General features: G+C 41.7%; 1 protein-coding gene across 2 annotated transcripts in view; it reads left to right on the top strand.

Annotated features, from left to right (window-relative positions):
* Window positions 1-23,938, top strand: part of KIFAP3 (kinesin associated protein 3) — a 66,569-nt gene extending 42,631 nt beyond the window's left edge. For both annotated transcript variants that reach the window (XM_082286828.1, XM_082286827.1), the window contains exons 18-20: window positions 787-976; window positions 5,016-5,115; window positions 23,646-23,938. In XM_082286828.1, the coding sequence (XP_082142954.1) occupies window positions 787-976; window positions 5,016-5,115; window positions 23,646-23,754 (399 nt within the window). In that variant the 3' untranslated portion in view covers window positions 23,755-23,938. The remainder of the gene's footprint in view (window positions 1-786; window positions 977-5,015; window positions 5,116-23,645) is intronic.
* The last annotated feature ends 2,486 nt before the right edge of the window (window positions 23,939-26,424 follow it).

Genomic DNA, 26,424 nt, shown 5'->3' with positions numbered 1-26,424 from the left:
CACCAGCCCACAAAGTCTGCCCTGTTTAGAAGATCCTTCTCTGAACAGCTGATTGCAGTGACCATAGCTATGTCACTTCATGCTGATGTTCCTCTATATGGAATATCACACCACTTGAGTGCAATTAGGCTGTAATCCAGATTGAAATTTGATGCCTACATGTTTTTCCATAGTGACTGGAACCTATATCCTGTTTTACTCAGCTTTCTGGAGAAGTTCCTCTCAGAGTTTAGTTGTGTACCATTTTTGTGGCTGTTCAACATTATACATAAAATTTGACATGAAGTTGAAAATTAAATTCTTGCTGGAGCTCATGAAATAAAATAAGTGTATTGGTTTTATCACAGCCTTTTTCTTTAATTTATTTTTTTAGCAACTAGTTGTCCTAGTAAATGCTCATCTAATGAAGATGTGCACCATATTTGGCCAGTGTTAATAATTAATTATGAAAAGTCCCCTGAAGATTGGCAGTAATTGGGTCTTCTTAATTAAACCAAATGAGGAGACTGATGATGGAACTGTTCTGTTCAAAGCAGGAGTTTTTTCTGGATGGTGTAAAGTTCCAAACCATGAAGGGAAGATTGTACTACTGCATCACAAACCAGAATAATGCCCAGTGCTTGCAAAATCCCTTCTTTGTTCAAAGAATGTGCAACTGAGTAGAGCATTTAAGTCATTGGGCCCTGAACTTGCATCTTTTGCTGATGTTGGATACCCCTGCCATTTCCTGTTACACCAGCTTTGTCTAGAGCTCATCCTAAAACACTGTGTGGTGATTTTTAACAGGAATATGATGAGGAATGGGCTAAAAAAATTCAGACAGAGAAGTTTCGATGGCACAACTCGCAGTGGCTGGAGATGGTGGAGAGTCGGCAGATGGATGACAGTGAGCAGTACCTGTATGGTGATGATCCCATTGAGCCCTACATCCATGAAGGGGATATTCTGGAAAGACCTGACCTCTACTATAACGCAGGTAATGCAGCACGTGTCAGTATTTAGCACTGGGATTGCCACTTCTGCATTTGGAGTGGGAGCTTGAGCTGGGCCTGACTCAAGCCAGCAGGACAGTTCCCCTTTTGTGTCATTGGGAGCAGCACTGATGCCAGCCAGGGACAGACTTGTCCGTGCTGGGATGTTAATGATGGATTAAGTACTGTATATCCATGATTTTAGGAAATGTTACAGGTCTGCAGAAATATGAGTAGGCCTGTCTCAGACAGCTGATGGACCATGACAATGGATTCAAGTAAAGGTGGCCCAGCCCTGTTCTTCCCACCTATTTCTTGTGTACATTGCTTGTTTGCTCTGTAAACAAAAACCTTCTCTCATCCCTGTTAAATTCACAGCTGTGGGATTTATGCTGAATTTTGTTCTGCCTATTGTGTTAGTTGTGTAATGGGATTTTTATTGCAGATATTGATAAAAGACTTTAGTAGAGCCACATCAAACTTGTGGATTCCTTAGCAGAGGCCATCATTCTGTGACTTTAAACTATCTGTATGATTTAGTCTATCTAGGTTTTAGGGAAGCGTGTGAATCTCTTCTGTAAACGCTGATTTATCTAATCCAGTGTTACCAGCTGTTTCAGAGGGAGGTTCAAAAAAACTTTGCAGGAGACAATCATGAAATAATTTCCCCAGTGGATAAATAACTTTTTGTAACTAGGAGTTGGCTTGCACTCTCAAACTTGTGGATTTAGATCCTTTTCAAACTCCTGGATAACTGAGTACATGGATTTTTGGGGTTTTTTTAATTGCTGGGTTTTTCTTTTTCCGTGTTTTACATTTTCCACATAAGTGTCCAGTCCTCTGCCATGAAGCATGAGTCACAGAACTCTGTGACTCTGGATTAACTGGCAGGAAGAGTAATTAGAAAAATAAAACCACTAAATCCCATAATCTTCACTCATAGTTGCTGCAAGAAGATAATTATGCAAGATCTCAGAGGCATTTCAGATACTGTTCTCAAAGGATATCAGAACATAAGGCTGCTTTTTCTTCTATTTTTGATTGCATATGTCAGCCATAGCAACTTGTCTCTTTAGTGTCATATTTTTTTTTTCTTTTGGCTCCTGTAGCTTTATCTTGCTCTACTAAACCCACAGGGTTGGCAGTGGGAGCCAAGTGTTGTGCCCTGTAAGGGCTTTTTCTTACATCATCTCCTTGGGGCTTCCTGAGGTAAAGGTATGCCTACTGTAGTCTCCCTTTACAGGTCTTGATTGCTTATTTCATAGGGACAGTTTTGTTCCCAATAGTGGGAGCTAGAGATGGAGTGACACCAATAACACTGAATTTCCTGGCTTTCAATCATTTATGTTACAGGCTTAATGTTATTTGAACAAAGGGATTTTTTGTGTTGGGATTGATATTTAACCAGGAAGGAGAGGTAGAATTCCAGTGATATGTTCTGCAGATGTTTGAAATGTGCTTTTGTTTTTAAAGGTAGCCCTTTTTTTAAAGAGTGATTATATTCAAAATGCAGATTCACTTCTCAGGTTCATTGCAACAAGTGTCAGTAATTGTGTGCTTCTGCAATTTCCTAGAATTCAGCTTTTGAAATGTGGCATCTCAAAAGGGACATAATATTCCTTTGAAAAGGCTACAGGTTAATGTACCAGTTGGAGCAGGGATTTGGGTTTCTGAAGGACAGATCATTACTGAGTGAAAAAAACCCAAACCCACCAGAAATACAAATCTTTGTGCAGTCAGAAATTAAATACTTGTATTTCAGTTTGATAATTTTAGAAGTGACCTACATTGATGGCTGACACTCAGTACAAGTCCCACCTTGACCATAATAGTTCTTGAACTCACTGATAGCAAGATGAGTTCCTTATTTCATGACAGACCAATCTCTCTCTTGCACAGCAACTTAAATCTACATGAAAAATGTGGTAGAATCTCTGAAGTTGCCGTCCTGAGTTCAGTGTCTCTCTTGCTCTGAAAGTACATAACCTAATTTATGTTGAAATGTACATAACAACAGATGTCCTTTAACTGTGTAATCACATTTTATGGAGCTGATGCTATCCATGTGCTTTCATTTTCCTATAAATTCATGTGAGTCATAACTCTGAGTGTTATGGTTTAACTGTTAACACTCTTGATTGAAGACACTTTAAGTAGTGGTAGCAGTAGCCTCAGAGTTAAAATGTAGTGCTTGCTTTATTAATATAAAGACAGATGTTATTTTTAAGTTTCTGTGCTCTCAAAGAAGTTTTAACCAAGCCCAACTCTTTAGAATGCATAATCTCTTAAATGGATTGGCTTTGATCCAAAGTGCTGCAGGTATAAAAGTGATAATGGTCCTCCTCATTTCAGTTCAGTGCAGTGTACAGACTAGGTGGTGAGATAGGAGAATTTGGCACAAGTGTTAATAAAAGGCCATTTCGACTTTCCTTTCACTTCTTTGGACATTTTCTATTTGTATGATGTCACAGGGCACTTGTGTCCCACTGAACATGCTGAGAGAGGAATATTCATCCCTGCCAGATCACTTGCTTGTCAAGTTATACTCCTTCACATACTGTACACACATGTCTACAATTAGAACACAGCCATGTACAGCAATCTGATGCTGCTAAAATGTGGTCTGATCATGGCTAGCATTTTTCATTTGCAATCTGCTGCCTTGGATTCAGTCACTTTCCCATGAGGTATTATCTTCTAAATGAATCTCTGTAGCACCTCATCAAATGTCTGTTAGAAATCTAGATGTGTCAATTCTATTCCTTTTATCACTTGTCACTATATTATCTTCAAAAAACATCAGGTAAATTCATAAAGCACAGGGAGATTTGTTTGAATGCCAGAGTCGTCATCTCTAAGCCCTTGTGTCTGTAAGTAACTTTCCACCGCTTCCTGCGCAGGCAGTTTTAGTAGTTTTGAAACCACAGAGGTTAAGCTAAGTGGCCTGTGACTCCCTGGATCTTATCTCTCCTTCTTTAAAGTGGAGTGGCATTTGTAACTTCCTAGTCGTTAGGAATCTCTTTCTTCCCTCTCTTAAACTCTCAATGTATCAGTCTGAATGTACCTGTTTCTGCCCTGGTTTTATGGGGGTGCTTTCTGCACTTCAAGTCTGGAATCGTTTTCATACAGTAATGGAGACAAACTGATGTAGGGTCTGTTTTAATGAAATAGCTCGTTTTATCTGATTATAGCCTAATACTAATTACCACGTAAGAACTGTGCTCTTAATATTAAAAAGAAATGTGTTTTGTGATGGGAACAGCGAAGAGTTAAGATGGGTTCTCCTTCAGCTGGGGTCAGTTCAGTGACTTTACTTCAAAGACGCTCTCTGGATTTACATTGATGTAACAGAAGGAAGATGTTCACTCCTGATTTTTTTTCCTCATACAGCAAGCAGAGAATGTGAAGCCTTTAAGGAATACTTCTGGCTTTACAAATGTCTGCATCTTCACATGCCAGTGTTGTAATGTAAAGGAAGCACAAAAAACCTGTAACCTGTGTTCTTGAGAGGATATAATGTAAAAAGCCTGCCCTTGTAGGAAAGAGCTCTGAGACATTAAAAGATGGGCAAGATAAAAGAAATAGGTTTGAAGTCACTTTCTTGTTTTTCTTAACAAGTTTGAAGAGAGACAGTGGTGCAGGGTATAGTCTGAACAATTAAGACCTTTTCTGCTTTTTTATTTTTATGGTGCTGGCCCAGATTAATGTTTTACCTTTTTCATTGCTTGTTCTCTGGGCTTACTTTGATGATGGGAAAGACAAGATTTGTCTTGAAATAACTTCTATAGGTTTAAGGAAGAAGGGCTAAGAGACTATTTCTTAGGTACAGCATTTTTCAGGGCCGTGGGCTGAAGTTGGAGTCCCAGTAAGGATTTTTGGTACTTGATGTTGCTGGGTTTCAGTATTACTGTTGATTTTTGTTCCTCACAGAAATATTGTAAGTTAAATTCCTAATGAATTGCTAAAAGAAACCAGGACACGTTGTTTTGCCCACTTGCCTTCAAGTCCTGCTCCTTTACAAGTCACTGTATCTTGTTTTTCTAGATGGGCTGATAGCCCCTGATGGAGCGGTGAGTCCAGATATCTTCGGGGATTACCAGCTTCAGAATGGAGACCTGGTTGGGCAGCACCCCTTCTCTGGCAAGTAAGTTGCTCTCAGTAAAGAATTCTTACCATCCAACAGCGGCTCTTCAAGTTTCTTTATAGGGCTTCATTTGTAGACCTCAATAATTTTTGCCCCATAGCAGTAGGAATGATTTACACTGCAAAAGCAGTTCTAGTCTGTGGTCTGAATCACAGGTCTATTTTAACATCCTAACATGTTGTAATACATCACAGCTTTCCAAAAGCTGTAGAGTAGAACAATAACACAGAACACACCACTAACTACCTGTTATGACAACTACTCAAATATTTTTCAGACATTGGGAAAAACATCTAAAGAGAGGCTTGAGATGCTGATTACCCAGATGATGTTTGTTTCCAATATTCTTAAATTTAAAAGAAGTCTTTCAGCTGCCAAAGCTGTTTCTGTGGGTTTGGAGTTTTTTGGTTTTTTTCCATTAACCTAAGTCTTCCCAAGGTATCCTCAGTTAGATTCCTGAGGGCATTTTGAAAATGGGCTATATGAGCAAAAGGCATCAGCTTGGCTTCTGGAGATGTTTCTCTGAATTTTCCCTCTGGTCAAAGACCACTCCTTCTCAATGCTGGCAAGCTGTTCCAGTTTGAATTTCTGAGTAAACATCTCCCATGAGTTCAAAATAGAAAAGACTCATTTCCAAGAATGAAATCTTCATAGATCCTGGTGCTGTAGTGTTTAGGAAGTGCCTTTTATAAAGCATGAGTTCTGTGCGCTCATTAGCAGGAAATAGTTCAAACACTTGATAGTCAAGGTACAGCATTCACTTTAACAGGATCCAGCTATCTGGATATGCCCAGCCCTGGGGCTGAAGCTGTTTCTTTCCAAAGGGTTCTTTTCATCACTGACACCTTTAGTCACCATTTGTAAAATGTAAATTATTCACAATATGTACAGCTGAAGCAAAAAAAGATTTTCCTCCCTTACTTTGGCTTCCTGTAATTGTTCAAGGGTAGTGGGCCGTTACTTTTGTTGGTTTATTCTACCTGGGATGTGCCAGAAAGCTGAACATTGAGTAAGGGTTGGAATGGTGGTAACATTTTCAAGGACAAATTAAAATAACTAACGTGCTCTGGGGAAAAAATAGGCAGGATTTGAGATGGATCCTCTAGAAAAAGTAAGTATTGAGTTCAGAGTAGTGTGAATCTGTGTTTGGGAAGGGGATGCAGGTGCCTGTGTTGATCATTTACAAATGTGCAACCTTTGTTGCGGAGCTTGCAGGTGGGAGAGAAACTGAGGTAAGTGTGGGCTCTGTGCTGCTCTTGGAGTCTTAGTATGTGACTCAGCATTTTTAACTTCAGAATAGACACACAACCCACGCGGTGACAGATTTCTTTGTTAACCAGAACACTGGAGGGTACATGCTCCCAACAGTCTTCAAACCCACCTGGAGGTGTGGAGAAAGGTATGTAGGGTAGAGCTAGTAGACTCCTTTGTTTCCAGTAAACTTAGCTAAAGCCCCAGTCAAGATACTCTTGTTTTGCCAGAAGGCTTTCAGCTGGGAAACAAAACCATCTTCAGTGTCCTTGGTTAAAAGTGAAGGCTCATCACTCAGCCTCAAATTGCAGTCCCGCATCAGGGAGCTCCAATAGTAAGCTGCTTTTTAATCAGAGTGTATTCTGACTAACATGAGTAGCAAAATACACCTGGTGTGTATCTAGTTAAATTAAGTATTTGTAGAATTTTTTTGCATGTTTCAAGGTATTCTGAAGGCTCACCTCAAGAAAGAAAACAAAGAAAACAGAAAAACTGCAGGTTGGCCCATTGATGATGGCCTCTGGAAATATTCAGATTTCTTACTAGAATTCTGTTTTCTAGGAAGACTTCTTTCAATATGATTGCTCCATGGACTTATCTGCAGTCCAGACACACAGTCTAATTGGAAACAGTGTGGAGTGCTGCAAATGTTCTGTCTTATTTGTAGCAGAGCAGGAGTGAATTGTTTGATAGAATAGATACTGGCAGCTGAGCAGCGAATCCGACTTTTCAGATGTGTGTCATTATGGGTTTGAACTGCTTGGCGCCAGCAGCCAGGATTTCCTGATGCTCAGACCTAATGTAAAATGCATTAGTGCTCCGAGGCATGAGCCATGGAATTGCCAGTCCCACAAGTCTGGAGCGTCAGACCCTCCCTTCTCCCAATTTCAACTAGTGTTGGAAGGTAAAACCATACGTGTTAGAGAGCCTAATTAAAAATAATAGCAGCAAGTCAAGGCGCTTTTTATGTGTTATATAGTGTACATTTCAGCCATACCAAAACATAATTCAGGGGTATTTTTATGCTTACAGTTTAAAGCTAACAAGAACCTTATGTCAAGGATTTATTTTTAACCAGTTCCAGCTTTTAATAAATCAAGATTTTTGTTATAAAAGTAGTTCATTTTTCTATTATTAATATTTGAATATGTTTTCAGAAACTTTTTTAGCAAGAAAGCTGTGTATGATTTTCATAGACAATTAGCCAGTCAGTTAATAGTAACACATTTTGGAAGTTCAAAGAGAGATGTCTAATAATGAGTAGATACATATTTTTGGTCTGTTCATTTGTTACACTTTTTTATTTGTTACATGTTTATTTGTTGTGCCGGTGTCTTCTGGTCTTTGACTTTTATATTAGGCTTTTCAATTCTGTAATAGAAGCAGTTTTTGCTGAGGAGTGGGGTGAGTTCTCAAGTCCTTTTGCCATTTAAGACCACCCTGTCAATTTTGGGGTAGGTAACAACCATGAGCTGACTTCTTGCTACTCAACCTTGAATAATTTAATCCTTTCTTCTCCTTTCTGCATTCCTATGACAAAGAATGAGGATATGTTACCCTTTAATTACTCTGAAGCTATTTCCTGTCCTTGCAATGTGCTTAGAGTGGATCAGGACTTACCTTTGCCTCCAGGAGGGTTGAACAAGTCAGCCAGAAAGTCCCAGGTTTTAATAGTTCCTGCATATCACTGAGAAGCTGAGTTTGTGTTGAACTGGTGTTGGTGCCCAACTGAGCAGCCAGTTAGAACCATGGACTTCCTTGTCAGGAATATGGTGTTCTAGCAGAGGTCCAGGGCACCCTCTGCCATTGCAATTCCACACTGTTTCATTTGGGAAAATTCAGGGGAGTTGGAGCAGTGACTGTATCCGAAGGTGCAATTGCTGAAGTGTTTCACTCCTGTAATCCAGCAGGGATACCACAGCCATATGTTGTGGAGTCCTTGTCCCAGGAGACACTGGATCTATGTACCTAGAGCTGCTGCACAGTCTTAGGCAGGTAGGGAAGTGCTTTTTTGAAGTCAAGCAGAATAGGAATTTAAAAAAATTGAATTACGGATAGGCACGCACTGGGTTACTGCACTGGGGCTGTTTTCCCCTGTCATTTTTAAGAGGGAAACATGAAGTGACAGCATTGGCAGTAAAAACATTTGTTGATCTGGGGGAATTAGGTGGAGTGTCTTGGAGACTTTTTCAAAGACACTGCCTTCTCTTCACAGGGTTTCTTGGACTTCTTTGAAACCTAGAGTATTGTTACTCTCAGGAGCTGAGAATGCTACCTCACATGATCAGTTCCTGCATTGTGAAGTACAGAAAAACTTTGAAGGGAATTGTTAAAGTATCTAGCCCTGAATTCAGTTTGTAGATTTGCTTGCATGCTTGCTGTTCTGGACATGTCCACATCCTGATAATTGTTGTTTTTGTTACTTGTCATCACGAAGGAGAAGCAACACAAAAGTGAAGACCTGAGAAACTGCCATTTTTCTCATAGTGCCACCCTGAGAAATGCTTTGTTTCTGGTGATCTAGCTTGTGTGTTTTGCAGCTTCAGTTTACAGCTCTTATCCCTGAACTATATTCTTAGTGGAGTTGTACTGTTATGTATGAGGCCTATAAATAGAATTATTTCAGAATGTAACATACACAGGAGCAGTGATAAAGTCCATAAACAGCATCTCTTGTTTTCTTCAAAGGTTTGGAGCAGAATGCAGACAGATTGTAAGGTATGTTTTCGATTCAGCAGAAAATACGTAGCTGAGGAGGTTGTTTTGACAGCTTGTATCCAGGTTTTTTTCATTGGCTAGGAAAAGACTCTTGTGATTAGATTACCAGCTTTGAATCATCTTACTGTCTTTCAGAAGCCAGATGGGCATTAGGCATAGATTTGAAATTTTCATCTGTTATTAAAATCTGAATTCAAGGTTTCTGGTTCTGATAAGTCTTAATATTGAGTGAAAGTTTTATGATTGTGGCAAACAAAAATCCCTCACTTTTGGCTGATGTGATGACAGCTTAGTGTCTGAGCTGCAAGGGATAAAGACCATCTGAAAGACATCTTCCACAATCTATGGTCATTTATCAACTTTTAATCACCTTTTGGAGACTAATTACTTTCTTAAGATGCAAACATAATAGTGATGGCTAAATACCTTATAATAGAGATAGCCACAGTATTTTTCTTGCCCTTTGGGGAACAGGCCACTTGTTAACCTTTCCTAGCTACAACTAGGTAATGATACAAACTCTGAGTACAAAAGCCAGTTTTCGGTTCGTATCTTCAACAGAGTTCTCAAACCTTCGCAGTCTGTAGCTTTGAAAAGATTAATAGTTAGGAATGCTAGAAGCTGGCCAGAACTTACTTTTTTTCCCTGAGGGAATTTTCTCCAGTGCAGGATCCGTTAACCTTGTTATAAAATGTAGCAGAGCTGCCATTGCATAATCCTCATTTTCTCTGAGACAAGGCCTTTCTGTGTGTGCTGTTCCCAGCATGTGCACTAACAGCTCTTCCCAACAAGAGATCTGACTGAGGCTTCTTCCCAGGAAGCAGTAAGGTTTGGCATGTCAAACACAGCCAGTTTTATGGGGTGACTGTGTGTCTCTGTCCTTGGTGAACATCTTTCCTCTTGCCTGGATTTACAGCCTAAAACTGTAGCTGCATTTCTTGTTTTTGCCATGGCAGGTCATCGGGATATTTTGTGAGCTCAATGTCTGGAGCCAGGTCCTTGCAGGCTGCTCTGTGCTGGCCCCAGGGAAGTTGTGGCTGGTGTTGGCAAATACCAGTGTGCACAGCCAGGCTCTTGTGTCTGGGGTTCATGGAAACAATGCCTGGCCATAGGTCCTGGTGGGAGCACAGGGAACACTCTCAGTGTGACCTAGCTGGGCTAACCACGTGTAATGTCTGCATGTGCTCAAAGACCACACTTAATGGCAAGAATCGGCATATCCATAGCCTTTTTTCACTTGGAAACCCTGATGAAAATCAGATGGGAGTTTTCATGGTGGAACAACCTAGAGCTGTAGCCTTTCATTCCCGTTGATTGCTGCATTGTGGTGTGAATTCCCAGTCATGAGTCACAGCTGAACAGCTCCCATCTGGGTCAGGTACAGGAACTGCAGCAGGTGCTTGCAAATGTGCACTTTGTGAATGATTATCAAAATGCTTTTAAATGGTTGTACCTGTAACTTACATCCTACATTGACATTTATAGCTCTATTCCATATAGATCCTCATCTTCAATTAGATTTGCTAAAGGAAAGGACTGAAGGAATTGGTGATCTTGATGACTCTGCCAGGGGCATCCATCTCATCCATCTACTATTTTCAGTAAAGTTCAGCACTAAATAAACTAAAGTTTATTTAGAAGTTGGAACATTCCCTTCCCAGCCTCTCAGGAGGTAAGTGACATCTTGCAGGCTGTCTCTGAAGGTGAAAAACCACTCTTGTTAGCAGACAGTAGCAGGGATCAGTGGCAGAACAAACTGTTTTATGCTCCTTAGACAAAATCATTCTCATGTGGGGTCTGTGCTGAGAGTACCCACATCTCTTTCCTCCTCATTTGAACAGAGGCAGTAATACTTCCCTGTCTTAGAGGTGGAGAGTGAGTATAAAATCCTTTAATTAATGGAAAGAAAACCTAAAAGAGTATAAATTATTATTACAATATGATTCTACTTTGAACCATTTTACCATAGTGATGTTTCTTACAGCTCTGTACAGTATTTCTTCTTTTCTCTAATTAAACCTCATATTAAAAACAAAACCCAACTTAGTTGCTTTTGGAGTGTGTTCAGCAGAGTTGTACTCAGCTTTTGCCACTATTTAATTTGCATTTCCCAGGAGAATTGAATTAGGTTTTATTAGTAAATTGGGCCTATAACCTTGCAGGCAGGTTTTATTAGTTTATCACACATCAGTATTAGCAAATTGTAAATCCCGCTGAAACGAATTTGAAAAGGCCTTAAAGAAAAGTCCAGAACCAGTGAAGTTTCTGGACACAAATAAGGGAGTTTATTTTGGTTGGTTTATGTATTTTTTTTTATCCCAAAAAAATGTTGTTAGTGGCAGCAGAGTCACCTTTTTTATCATGCTCTTTTGTCCTAGCTTCCTAATGTTTAGTTTTATAGAAGTTAAAGTCAATATGGTCAGGAGGATTTCACTAAATGTGTAATAAGGCTCTGTATGGCTTGAGATAAAGCACACTTCTCATTTTTGTGTACAGCCTACACTGACTATTCCTGGGGAACAGGCAGAGAAGTTGTTTTGTTCCTCAGTGCCTATACAGGTGCTGCATACCCCTGGAACTGAGATCTTGCATCTAAAAGAATAAGGATAAGGAAGTGATGAGGAAGTGGGAACTGCTGCCTTTTCGAGGCTTTTGGTCACAGTCTGGGACAAGCTTGTTGGAAGACTTCACTTGATTGCTTCAGGTCCTGCCTGGATCATGGCCTAAATCAAAATTCAATGTGTAGTTGTTCTCCTTCAGTACTGAAATGTGGCAGTGGTGCTTCCAGCACAGGAAGGCTTCATTGCTAAGAGCTTTTGAATGTCAGCCTGAATTTCTTTGTGTCTTACAGTAATTTGTTTCTGTACCAGTACTAAACTAGAGCTGTCTCTGTCCTGTCCCTTGGTTTTTGTTTTTTTTTTTTTTTGGTAGTGGTCATATTCCTGCTAGCTGTTACTTTATTATTTTTTTCATACTGTCTTCTCAAAGCCTTGTTTATAGAAATGCTGCAACCTGACATATAATCACTAATTACCACTAATATGTATCTGACCAAATTCTGCTGTTATGCTGTGGACAGTTTCTGGAGCATTTCTGGAGACCAGGGGTCTGATTATTCCAGAGGATGAAGATTCTGCCCTGTGGCCCATATTCATCAGTGAGATTTTCCCAGAGTTTGGAGAACTTCTGCACCGCTGAAGGATTAGGGCTGTAGTTGAAGAATATCCATAAAAGGACAATATTATTCATATCCAGTGTTTGATATACAGCAACTCTTGAATGTGCTTGGGTGTTTATTTGTTGTCACTGTGTTCTTAGGCAGTATCAGGAGAAGCTCCCAAGCAACTCTCCATAGATCCCCCACTCACAGACAATGCCCACAGTGCAGCCCACAGTCCCTGAGAGCTGATAGCCAAGGTGGGCAGGGAACCAAAGGTGAGGAGAAGGGAATTAACTCATCCAAAGTCAGGTGCCAGAACTGGAGCAGGGCAGGGCTCTCCTGAGCACTCCCGCAGTGCCCCAGTGACCGGACCACACCACCTCGCCAAGGTGTGTGGTCTGGAGCTGGGAAGGATCAGGTTGCCCTTGTTTCATTTACTGTAAGAGAGGTTTAATTGCTCCCAACAATTGCACCAGTGTGTGAGAGATGAAATAGCTTGCTGGGGAATATTTTAAAGGCACAGTTTTTTCAGCAAGCTGCAGATGCCGTTTGGGAAGAGTAAGTATTGAGGTTTTAATGCACTTCAGCTCTTTTGGAATCCTGGATACTTGGGCCTCTTTCACTTGCAGTCACTTCTTTTACATTTTTTAGTTGCTTTTTATTTTATTATATTCCACCTGCAGTTGGCCTCATTTAACCATTATGGTTTAGGTGGCTATTAAGAATTTTAAAAGAATACCAGAATGCTGTAGCAGTGAGCTCAAGTCCTTTGGAATGTCTTACCAAAAAATCCCCCAAACTTGGGTCTGTCTCTTCTGAAATGTAGCATTAATTAATTCCCACGTTCTGTCTGCTGCTCAGTCCCTCCAGATGTGCTACTAGGAATAGACTGGCTGCCTGGTTACAAGCCATCTGGGCTCTGTAAACTGATTTGCACTTATATTAAACAATAAGTGAACAGAATGCGGAAGAGTTATTAAAGTAAATGTACATTGCTTATAAATCTCAAAGTAAAACATTAAAATGTAGTAAAGGGGAATGGAATGCACAAATGAAGACCTGCTTGTTTTTAATGAGTTTAGCTGTGACCTTCTCGATTTCAACCAAAAGAAAAGAATTTTATTTTTCTCTTTAAAAATAAAAAAAAGAAAAAGAAACTATAAAACTGCTTACAGAAGTATCTGAGACAAAAACAAGGAAATATAATGTTCTAAACTTGACTGGTCCAAACCACTCAAGCTGCTGTGACAGCTCATAAAACTGAGAGTAGTTTTTAACTGGACTCTGTTTTACATTGCCAGAGTGAATTTTCCTTGCAGGAAGTAGCCAGAAGGTTTATTTAGTTTCCAGACTGCTGCTTTGATCTTTCCATTCTGTCACTTCTCAGGTTACATAGCCCTTTTTCACTGCAGTAAATCTGCAACAGTTAATGAGAATAAAATTTCCTCCTTCTCACTGATCACATGCTGTTAAATGCCAAACCACAGCCAGCAGCGTATTTGCAGAATTCGGCTGCACTGTACAAAAACAGCACAATCAGTTTAATCTTGTTGGTTTTGTAATTCATTTTATTGAGCTTTCCTTTTTCAAGTGACCTATTTTATCAAGACAAGTGGTTGCAAGGCCAGATCTGGAAGAAAGATTTAAAACTGTAATAAAGTGAGGGGTGTTTTGTATGCTGGGTTTAAGCATGCTCACAGGATTCAAAATTAAACTTAAAATGAGGAGTTTTAAAAAGGCCCATATATCAGTGGGGTATTTCTTGTGCTTATTATCTGAACTGAACATGTGCTCTGAAAAAGTCTCTAGCATAAAAACTAATATATCAAATTAATTTCTTTGCCAAATACTTAAAATTGTTTTGATTCTAAAATTTTATTCTGATTCTGTGTTTATCAGTGTCAGCCATCCAACTCCAAAGACTGACCCACCCTTTTCCCTCTGGAAAACTAAGATGATGGTTTTTGAACTCTGAGATTTAAAAAATAATAAATAAGCTTATGGAGTTTATTTGCCTTCAGGGTTTTGAGCTTTTAATTTTTTTTTTTTTCCAATACTCCCGTAGCAGCTTTTTTGGTCTGGAAACATTTGATTTTTCATTTGCTTAATTTAAGTTGAATTTTTAATATAATAATGCTACTCCAAGATACAGATCTCCAAGAACACATTCCTTGTCTGTAGTTGTATCTGCCTTGTTTCCCGATATATATAGTGTTATTTCTAAGAAAAAAAAATTGGTAAGAGACACTGAGATTTACTTTCTTCTTGATTTACACTAAAAACATTGCTGATTTGGGTTAGATCTTGACAAGATTTCACTAGGACCCTGTGCTTATATATAAAAGTGTTTGAAATCAGGACAATCATCTGTGGTGGTAAATATTTAAAGTTTCTTCATCAGTAATAATGCTCCAACTGCATTTGCTGTGTGTGCTCGAGTGAGCACTGCAAATCCCCCAGCAATGTTAACTTTCAGAAAAAAACTGAAAAGCTTTGAAAGCTTTTATTGGCTGCAGCTGGAAGTCAGAGCAGAACAGATTTCTTGCCTTTTCCCCCCTCCTTCCCTCCAGCATCTGGATTTTCATCCACACCGAACTGCCCTGCAGACAGCACGACTGTCACCAGTGGCCTGTAGCTTTGGCTCCTCCAGGCATTGGTGCACAACAGGGAACTTTTGCCCCCATTTGTGTTGAAGCACAGAACTGAGTGGCTGCACTTGGGCTTGAGGAGTTTGTATAAACGTTTAAAGGGAAAATTCTTCAGCTAAGAGCACTTCAGTGCAAGGCACCAAAAAGTTCCATTTTTGTTTCTACTGCTTATCTTTGAGTACATTTTCAGTGACCTGCCCTGTACTCAAGCACAGGAAGCAAGGAATACTTCCTCTGTAGAAATGGGAAGGCTAGTGGAAGACATGGAGCTGATCCTGATCTTGTCAGTGACGTCAGTCATCTCTGTAAAACTTCAGGATCTTATTTTGCTCAGACAGTCGCCTGAAGCTTCTGTACGCAGCCTAACACTGAGCTTGCTGGAGACAATTAAAAGAGAGGCGTGAAAGCGTCCCAAGCCAGCCCTATTACTAGTTTAGATTAAGGCAACGTACTCTTCAGTTTATGGACTTGACACATACACTTGGGACTGTGCAAGGAGGGAGGGGGAGGAAAGGACATCTTGCTTTTTATTGCCTGTTCCTCGGGGCTTTTTTAATTTGTTTTAGTTCCTTATTAATTCTTAAGAAATGGATGTATCTAATCAGTGGGTTTGGACAGTTGTTGAGCCAAGAGCACAGGAGACATTCCTGTCAGGCTTATAATGGAAAGCCAGAGCTCCTGGTTTCCGTTCCAGCTCTGTCTGTGCACTTGACCTTTTAAGAAATCCTGTAGAGAATCACAGAGAAGCTCTCTGTCCGTGTGGCAGAGCTGTGAGCCCGACTGCAGGAATGCTACAGGAGCTCTCCCAGTGCCCTTCAAAGAGGCAACATGGCTGCACGAAACAACTGCAGCCTTTGAGCTGCTGTTTTGACCCCTGGCTCTGTTGGAGATTAGTTGCTTTTCTAGCAGAGCAGAAATAATCTTTTTTTTCATAAAGGGTTTTAGAGAATAAGCAAAAGTCTTTTCTGTCTGTATCAGTCTACTTTGAGTCTTCTCATTACTGTAGTTTGTAATTTGGCTGTCTTTAATGTCTGGAGTGTTTTCTCTTCCAATACTCTGATGGGAAACTGAGGTCATGGAGAAAAGGAGCAACTTGTCCAGGATCACACAGCAGGTAACTGACAGAGCGAGAAACTGAGGCCAAATCCCAGGCTGTGTTTGTAGAGCAGGGATGGCAGGAGCTACAGCTTTCAAGCAAGGCTTGCACTGAATTTGGCTAAGCAAGGTCATTTGGTTTTGGTTCAGTGCTTTTCTGCTATTCAGTTGGGAAATATTTTTTTTTTAATGCTGCCTTCCCTCAGTGAATTTTGGCGTGGTTATTGCTTGGTGCATAGCTGGAGCCTGACACAGAAGACACAGTGCTCATTTCTCCACCATTGTCAGCTTTGCATTTGTTTGTAATTAAATGGGAGAAACAGCAGTATTGTGCTGAGATACAACTGGGCAACAAGTCCAGAAGCAATTGGAAACTTTAAGTCATTAAGTACCCTGAAGAAAGCTGGATCACATGGAAGGAGAGACATGATCATATCCATAAAAGCTGTATTATGATGCACAAGGGAGCTAAAGTATTAATGCACAGGTTCATTTAGATATTTTCTGTCTTGTGAACAGATACAGTATTACTGTTTAAGAGACATTAATGTTTAATGCTAATGTAGAGATGGACTTGTTGCTTGATGCAGTGGGCATAGTCAGAGTTCCTGCCACGGAACTCCCCTCCCACTTGAGCTTGAGGAATAGAAATCATGGGAAAAAAAAGTGCGTCACAGATAGGGGAGAAAAACTTGGGGTCATGAGAGGCAGAATTTAAGAGACTTGTGGTTTATAGTTTAACGTCATTACCAGTAATGGGAGAATCTACAGTTACAAGACATTATATAAAGAAACATTGTTTTTTCCTAATGCTTCTCAATTATGGAGTTTCTCCATAACCCATGGTTTGTGCTCTTACTCTGAAGGACAGAAAATTTATGGCCAGTGAAGAAAAACCAGAGGTAACTGGCTTGTAGGAGGAAATGGGATCATCTTCTACATTACTGGACTTGAGGCAAGGAAAAAAGCAGCAGGCCTTGTGTGCCCCTTTCTGATGCCCTTTTACCCGGTCATGGTGGCGTTACGAGAATGAGGTCCCATCCAGTGCTTAGCTGACAGGGACTATCAGGGGAAAGGCCGCAGAGTCCATGGCTTCAGAGGCTCTGAGCCTTGGTTCAAGTGTGATGGTTCCTTGGAACCTGCAAAGGATTAACTAAATGTGTCTTACCTGCAGATAACTTTTGAAGCTGGAGGTCTGTATGTGTTCTGTGGAATTCAGAATCATTTCCCACCTGCCGTGCTTGGATGCACACTGTACCTTAATCCCTGCTTGTGCAGTGGGTCAAGGCCTGGATGCCCCCAGCTCCCCCTGCCTTTCTGTGCCTGGTCTCTGTGCAGAGGAAACCTGTGGAGGGAGGAAGGGAGGGAGCTGCAGCATTTACCAACCAGTCTGTTAATTGGGCTGGCAGGATTGAGCATCCCTTATGTGATTATACTGCCCTGCATGGCAGCCCTTGTCTCAGACCGGCACTCATCAACACTTCAGACACAAATAAAAACACCCACTGAGATGAGAGAAAAAAGATGGACTTTGTTGCTGGCAAACTTCTGTGTGTCTTGTTGACAAGTGTTATAATCAGTAAACTGCACCTCATTTGAATAGGTTGTAATGCTGTGCTTGTCTTGAGATTAGAGACTGGTGTGCCACTCCTATGGCCCTGGCACCTCCTGAGGGAAAAGTACGGCGTTCAGTATTCATCTGAACGTAATGTGTTTTATCTGTTATACACAGGAACTTGATACAGCGTTGTGGAATATAGCAGTTTATGGCATGAGAGTTTGTAAGGGAATACAGGATAGGAACTGTACTGTCACACATGAGTAGATTCATGGAAGAGAAAATTTAGGACTTCAGTGATGTGTGACTGAAATTCTCAATGGCTGCCTGGGCTGAGATGGGGATGGCTTGGGAGTGAAGACAATGATTTTTAGAAACCATAATAGCCAGTATATAGAGGGAGAAGGTACAGAGGAAACAGTGGGACTGCTATGAACTGTACTGATACCAGGCTTCTGAAAGATGCTCAGAACTCCTCTGGTTCTAACCCCTTTCTCTGATCCTCAGGAGTTTTGTAAAGCTGCAGGTGTGATCAGAGGTGCCATGTGTGTCGACAGAGGCTGCCTGTTTACACCTGCATGTAAACCCTCCTAAGCAGCCCTGGGGCATGTGGAGAACTTTGGTGTGATTCCTTCATTAGGACTTGGTAGGGTTGCTGATGAGTTGACAACTTCAAGTAGTGTTTGGTTGGCCTTACCAAGGTCAGAGAATCTACAGAATTAAGAATCTGTAGATTTTTAAAAAACAAAATAGATTTTATTTTTAATAAGATTATAAAACTTGTATCCCCATGGAGTAGCTGAGAGCCTCTGAGACATGAGGACTTGTTGATGCAGAGTAAAGAGGGAAGATTGATGGGGTTTTAGAAAAAGTTTAGAATAAAAAGAATTGGAGACGAAATCTTGGTTCTGATGGAAACACTCTGTGTGAAGCTTGCAGTTCATTTTCAGGGGGCAGTAATTCCATGGTGCTTTAATTTTGGGCAGAAATGAATGAAACTTTGGCCCTAAACTGTGAGCTCCTAAACTGGTATTTCACCCTCAAAGGTTTTCCTGGGCCACTTTGGCCTACACGGGCAGTCACAGTCTTTCACAGCACACACTGGTACAATGTTTGCCATACTGCTTCATGCCTCTGACAGACCTGTTTCCCAGGCAGTGCTTCTTGCTGGGATCACTCCAAGATCCATGGATCCTGCTGGGGGGGCTTTCAGTTGGATTTCAAGTGTTTACTTTTGACCAAGAATCTCACCAGTGATGCTGGACTTGCGTTTCTGAGGCCCTGCTTATGCTGGAGGAATTGGTACCTAGGAATTAGGCTGTGGTTTGAGAGGCCCTGTCAGCAGCAGCACTGGTACCAGTGTGAACACTGGTGTGGACAGGTTCAGGGTGTGCAGCGTCAGGGGAGCTCCCAGAGCTCCGTGGTCACTCTACACCCAGGTGTTAATTACCCAGCCCAGACCATGCCCGCGAGCCTCTCCTGGTACTCTGCACTGGGGAGCAGCACAGACACCTGGGGGGGAACCCCAGCAGAGGATTCCTGATGGAGTGCTTCTTGTTGGAGCCTGCCAAGCCCTCCAGATGTACCACAAAGCCTATCTAGTCCTGGAGGCTCTGGGGGCAGGAAGGAATTCAGGAGGAAAGTATTTTTTGGATGTAGTGGGATGCTGGCTGCCATTTCCTGTTGGGAGAAAGGACACAATTGGTCTTCACATCTTAAATTTTGTCAGGGCACCTAAGATCCTACATGGGCATATTAATTTGGATGCTCTGAATCAGAGCAAGCATCAATAAGCAGGGCTGTTAAGAAATCTCTCGTCACTCATGCACATCAGGAACATTTTCCTCTTCGGCATGTGTTCCTCAGTTCCCTAGCAGTACAAGCAAATTGGAAAGTTCAGCTGTCACTTGGGGAAGGTCATAGATCACACTAGCTGCCTGAGTAATCCAAGAGGTTTTAAGTATCACAGCATTTAGTTTAAAGTGAAATTTGCTCTGACAGGGGCTGGCAGACCAATAGGAAAAAGAAATATTTGTGCTTGGAGAAGTGCATGTGTAGAGACCTCGAGTATAACTGATGGCTGGAAGTGATTTCAGTCTAAAAAAAACAAATCATTAAGAGAGTGCATAGGGGTAAAATACACAGTTCATATTTTAAAGGGTCTCAAAATGAACCAGCAACTGAGGTTAGCAGTACATAGTAATTAGCTGGGCTGTTCACTGTTTAACTCCATGAGCCCCAGGCGTGGGGCTGAGCTTTGCTCAAGAGCACAGTTGTGCTGTGCCAGGGTGGTGGTGAGTGCCACTCTCTGCGCGCACGTGCGATTTGTGAGACAGAACTGCCTGCAGTGACTTGCAGATTAAGGCAGCAGCCTGAGCCATTTATCTGAGGGAGTGTTGTGTGGTACTGTGTGATCCATATCCACTCTACAACTGTAGGGTTGTATGCACTTTGCTGGGTGTACCCAGTTATATAGGAGTCAGCACTGGGAGGAAAAAATACCAAGTCAGGGATGAGTATTGTTGCCCCAATGGCATAATTATGTGTCACTAACTTTAGGGGAAGACAGACTGGTGCTTGCTCTGCTGAGCACTGAGTTTCCTGGGAGATGCTGTAGCTTAAGGCCAACAACACATTTTTCCTAGGAGCAAGCCTTGAAGTTGATTGCTGGTATAAATCTGAGCACACATGGCACAAATCATGATCTCAGGCCAGTTGTTATCCAACAAGTGTTTACAGCCGCAGAACTACCATCTCTGCTGGCTCTCCCCTTCTGCTGTTCTTGGCAGAAGGGGCAAGGATTCATCAGGACTTGTTTTTAAACCCGTCTTCACCTCGGTGGGTTATGCCCTTGGCCTGGCAGCCTCTGGAGCGAGCCAGACTCCGGTCTCCAGGCGCGTGTTGGCTGTGTGGTTGTCCTACCCCTCCGTCACCTCCTGGGCTCAAGACCCTTCCCTTCAACTCCGACAGGCTCTGTGCTGCAGGCTGCCAGTGCAAACAATCCAACAGGCAAAGCTGGTATGCTTCAAGAGCACTAATGTGTAAAAATGAAGCCAATTTTTTTCAAACATGGTCAAGATTTTATTTACTTCAGGGAAATACTTAGATAGGAGAGAGCAGTGATTTGATCAAGGTGTTTTAATGTGATTTTCTGGGTTTTTTTGGTTTTTTGTTGGTTTTTGTTGGTTTTTTTTTTTTTTTTTTTGACTGTCCAAAGCAGTTACCAGCTGATCCATCTCTTCCAGTTTTCTTGAGGACACTAACATATGTCTGAACCATTTGGAAATAACTGATACTTCTCAAAGTTTAAACTCTAGGGATCTTTACCTAATTACTTACACATTTATTAAAAAAAAATTTTAAAAGCTGATTTGTTGAGAATGTGATTGAAACCATATTTTCCCTGCTCTCGTTATCAATTTAAATACATTTAGAAGTTCTTTGAATAAGGATTACTGAGTTGGAAGTGGCTGGAAGAGCTCAGCCTGCACGGATAGAGGCTCATTGCCACCGCGTGGCTCAGGGTGTTATTACACCTCACCCCAAAAAGCCAGTGGCGATGTAGCTTGGGGTGTATAAAGGAGTTCAGGAGAGGTTTCAGGCTCCTGTTTTTGTTGCGTCCCTCTTTGCCACAGTAAACCTGAGGATGGCACTACTGTGAGCCAAGGCATGGCTGCTACGAGCTTGACTTGCAGTCAGCAGCCCCGGGCCCCCTCAGCCTCCTCACTCACCTAAATATCATTCCAGAATGAGCTTTTCAGTGGCTTGCAGAAATGCAGAAATCTTCTGTTCTACCACACTTGTATTAAAAACAACTTATCCACAACTAACATTGTTATAGTCACAGAAAACATAATGGAAAGATAAACCCAGAAAAGCGTTTTCTGTTAAAATAGCTCTTCATTTTAAATCAGCTGTGGATATTTAAGGATCTTTGGAAGAAAGCAATAAAATTCCTGAGTTTAAAGGTAGCCTTCAAGGGTCCTGCTTCTCCCCAGTATAACGTGTGTGGTATCACTGGGAATTTGTAGAAGCACAACAGAACCAGACTCTGCACTTCCAATTCCCACTATGCCTTCTTTTAGTACATTATTGGCTTCTGGCACTGGCAGTACTGAAAGAACCCTGAAGGAATTGGCGTTGGTTTATAGTAGTTTGTTAATTGGTTTGTTTTCTGAACTGCCAAACAAACTGCTCAGCTTCATGCTTGTCCTTGTTGGCTTGTTCACAAGAGCTTTGGGCCTGATACTGAGAACTGCAGCCAAAGGCAGCTTGGGTGAGATCTGTCTGTCAATCCTTCTGCACGCTGCAAATCAGTGACAGAAGAGAGGCAGGGACTGGCTAAGGTGAGTGCTTGGTTTGGGGTTTCTGGAGATGAGAGATAAACACAAAGTAACAGGATTTCTCTTAATCCCTTCTTTCAGGAGTCTTTCAAGGCTTCAGGCCTGATAATGAGAAAGCTGTTGTTTGCCAGGTACAAAGGAGGCATCTGGAGAAGGTGCCTCAGAGGTCATCAGCTCATTTCCTAATGGGCTTGAAAAAGGGTAATAGGACTTCAGAGTGGATACAGGAAGGAATGGGCAGCCAGAGGCAGGTGTGGAGCCAGAGGAATGTGTTCACAGAGCTTTGCACCACTGCAGCATACACCAGGGCCCCTCTGCTTCTCTCTGCTGTGCTGAAGGGCGAATCAGCCTGTAAGGTCTGATGGCTCTGTGCAGGAGTCAGGAGATGGGTGTTGCCAATTCAGATACACACAGGCAGATGTGGAAATGCAAAGCACTTTCAGGAAACAGCATTTCTCAAGATACAGCCAGGTAAAACAGTGATTTTTTTCTCTGCAGCTTGGCTATTAATTGTGTCCCTTCCCTCTCAGAGGACAAATCTCAGCCTCAGACTTTCCACCTTCACCTATCAGGGTATCTCATGAGTGAACTAGTTTTCTGAGAAACCGGGCACTAGGGATCCTTTTCTAGGACCTCACTGAGATACAATCCAAGGAAAATGCCTTTGTGAGGACAGAGTGATGGACATGTCCCCCCCTATGCAGCTAAGCCCATTCAGTCCAACCAATTGAGCAGTGCCAACTTCTTGCTGAGCCAGGGCCCAGGGCCCACCCATTGTACATCTTCTGGAGGGGTTGTTCTTTCCCTGCCTTGATTGCATAACCCATGTTCCATATGGATAATTGGCAGTAATGAGGTTCAGCTTTTCCCCACTCCAAAAGCACTTTGGTTCTTTGTGTTTTGACAGTCTTCAGAGAGGAAATTCAGCTCCTTTCAATGCATCTTTAGTCAGACAATAAATCAGGATCCTTTTCCATTTGTCCCTCTACTGAAGCGGAAGCTAAGAAGTGACATAGCCATGAAAAGGCAGTAATCCAGTGTCTTAGGCAATGCTCATTTTTCCTCTACCTCCTGCATGAGTTATTGTTGAGCATGAAGTATCTGCCACTCTTCCCTATGCAGTTCTTGTGTTTTAATATCTAACTCATTGTTGTGGGACTTTTTAGGTGTAAAAGATGCTGTTTTACATGAAAAATTAATTATCCTGTCTCATTAGTACATAGCCTTTCAGTATGTGATTAATTCCTTCTGCCATTTGGCTGCCAGTCTTGTATCCCACCAGAAATACCATCTTTTACTGAACTGTGTTGCTGTGCTAGATATTCTCACTTTTAGCTGGTGTTCTCCATGCACCTCAGAAATGAACTGAAGGCAGAGAATGAGACTGTTCAGATGTGCTGTGTAGAGCAGGATTACAACAGACTTAGGCAGAAGCCTGAAGGACATGGTAACTTTAATGTACAGAGGGAGACACTGAGTCACAAAAGTGCTTGGGCAGTAAATCCATGAAAGGAGGAAAGAGAAGACTTTTATCTCTTCTGGGGTTCTTCTTGGGACTGAGAGCCTTTCCCTGATAGAAGTTGCACTGATTTCTCTGCAGTGTTTCTTTTCCCACCAGGGAAGTGGTGTCCAGAAGGGGAACACGGCTTGCAAAGTTGCCTCACAAAACCGTCTCTGTGGCAGGAGCTGGAGACACCAGCACTGGTGTGCCTTCCCTACCATACAAACCCCTTCAGTTTCTCCTTGTTTTTTTGTAGCATTGGAGTGGATGGATTTGGTCAGACCCCAGGGGTTCCCGGGCGCCCGGCAACTGCGTACGGCTACCGGCCAGATGAGCCATACTACTACAGCTATGGAGCGCGGTGAGCCTGGCCAGCAGCACCTGTCCCCTGGTAATGCATGACTGCACCACGATGGCTCTAGCACTGTGTATCCTTTGGCATGTGTAGCTCCACGTAAACTTAACCTTTCTGGGTCCAGTGTATTAGTGACAGTGTTTACTCTTTGGTTGCTCTTTGTTATTATTTTTGTACAGTAACTGTGACTTGAAAGCAGGAATTGGAAACTACTGGACTGGAAAGTGTCACATTATGTATATTAAGCTACTAATTTAATTTCTATTAAAAATAAAAACCTGTGTGGTCAGCAGTGGTGAATGTGTTTCTAACCAATGTTTCATGTGTTTTACAAGGCACTTAAGAAGAGTGTTCCATGTGCAGTTTGTTTAACATGGACTGTTTCCCTCTCACGCTTCAGTCACAGGAACACCATTAAGCCCCAGCATCTCCTTGGCACTGCCCTGACACATAGTTTGGACCAAAGTCCAGTCCTGGGTCTGAACACTTTAATAATGGAAAGATGGCACAGATTCACTCCCCTGGAGCTTCAGACATTTACAGTCTATTTTAAATGCTTGAAAACACTTAAAATTAGAACTACAAAACAGATTATCTTTACCCTAGTATTTAAACAGAGTTCTGTGGGCTGAGAGAAGACAGCCACATCCATCCTGAGGGCCAGCAAGAGAAAGAAACACTGTACCTTGGTTCAGAATCCAGAGGCAGAGCCTTTACCCCAGCCTCCATATCTGGAAATGCAAATCCATCCTGTCCTGCTCATTTCTGGGGTTTAAGCTGGATCTAAGCACGGATCACTGAGCAGCAGAGACAAGCCAGGACCCCTTCATGCTGGACTCCCAGTGTAGTGATTGTTTTATGCCATGTTTTGAAACACAACCTGCAAACAGAATTCAGGCTAAAGCTGTTCTTCAGCTGTGCATGCCCACTGTAACAGACAGAAGAAAGGGATGAAAATGCCCTCTCTGCCACAGCTACCAAGGCAGCAGTTCAAATTTTCACTTTTTAAAGGAAAAGTTACTTCTACTTAATTCTTTTTCTTTCGTTAATGCCTATTGATTTGCAGATTTGTTCTCCTTCTTCCTCCCTCATTTATGGCTGAAACAGAAAGCTGACTTGCATCAGGGGCTGATCCTACTAAACCAGTAATTCCATAAGACTGGGGTCTGTGCTGGGAAGGTGATCTTCAAAGGCATGAGATTGTTTAGGAAGCTGACAAATTCTCAGTCTTATACTTCAAAAATGCCTTTGAAATTTAAATTGTTTTGAAGCCCTGTGTTACTTTACAAAGTGTGCAAGTACTTTTATAAGCACCATTACTCTCTATGTTTCAAGCTGCATGACTGGAAACAAGTCTAAAATTAGCCATGGTATTTCTTACCAGTTTTCAGCCTTTTCCCTGTGCCGGCTTCTTGTTCAGGGCTTCACTCACTGGAGGTAGGTGGAAGAACAGCGTTGCCAAGATTAAGTAGTATTTTTTAAATTATTTTCTCTACCACTTTTAACTAATTCCGACACCGTTTCTTGGAACACGTAAGATCTATCTAAGAAACATGGCAGAAAACTTGAACTACAGTAATGGGTTTCCAGTGTTGTACCTTTCTCGATTCTTTCCTTTGTTCTGAGCCCACACTGGATTTGCCCAGAGGTTGTGCCACGTTTAGTGAAAAGCTTTCAGATATTTTTATAGTTATAGCTGTGAGAGAAATTCCCCAAACTGCACACTCAGGCTTTTCTTCTGAGACTGGCACTCGCTCATCAGGCTTTTCCAGAAATTAGTGTGAAGTTATTTAAAGCAGTTGTCCTTCTCATGGAATGTGTTTTGGGGGAAAAACAAAATGAAGTGGGTCCTTGGAGTATATGCAAACTATCAGTGAAACTGAAGGAGCCTTTAACTGGAAGCTTCAGGTTAATGAGGAGCTGCAGTGGAGCTCCAGCGAAGGGGTGGGTGTCTGTAATTGTAATACAGTTGTGACCATGCTGAGAATAAATGGCAGTGGAAAAATCTCTGGCTGCATTTTTAGTATTCAGTGTTAGGAGTTTATGGGAAAAGAATAAAAGATCAGTATTTGTAGCTTTGCCTGGCAGCAGCTAAGAGAAGAACATCATTTATCTGCAAACAGAGCTTGGTAAAAATTACTCAGCACTTAGTAGCCTGAGGACAGAGCCTGCTAGCCAAGATGAAAACCAGCTGTGCCACTGCACTCTCAAAGCAGGAGAGGGGCTGATTTTCCTTTTAATTACAGTTCCTGAGCCAGAAAGGGGAAAAAAAGATAGGAGTATGTAGACTTTTCAATGTATATCACATTTCCTGTGGGTGTCAGAGGAAGAGGGGAGAGTCTGACCTGTTTAATTACCTGTATTTATGGATTCAGTCCCTGGGTACTGTATCCTGCATAAAACAGGGTGAGGAGGAATCTGCTTTCTTCTAGCAACATCTGCAACTTTTGTCCTCTTTTTCCTGGTTTCTCTCCCTGGCTTTGTAGAGCTCCTCTTTTCTTTCCCTACAGTAGCAATCCTGACCATCCCAGGAGTATCCTGTTTCCCAGCCTGCTGCTAATTAATTAATGAGTTTGGTTAGGCAAGTGTTTTAGATATAATTAGGCTGTAAAGTTAATAGCACAATGAAATAAGCAATGGCTGAGAAGCTCCTACGTCTGGTAGCTATTAGAGAAGCTTT

This window comes from Coloeus monedula (genome assembly GCF_965178545.1).
Source record: "Coloeus monedula genome assembly, chromosome: 9".
Lineage (NCBI taxonomy): Eukaryota > Metazoa > Chordata > Aves > Passeriformes > Corvidae > Coloeus > Coloeus monedula.
This window is presented reverse-complemented; position numbering and strand designations above follow the sequence as displayed.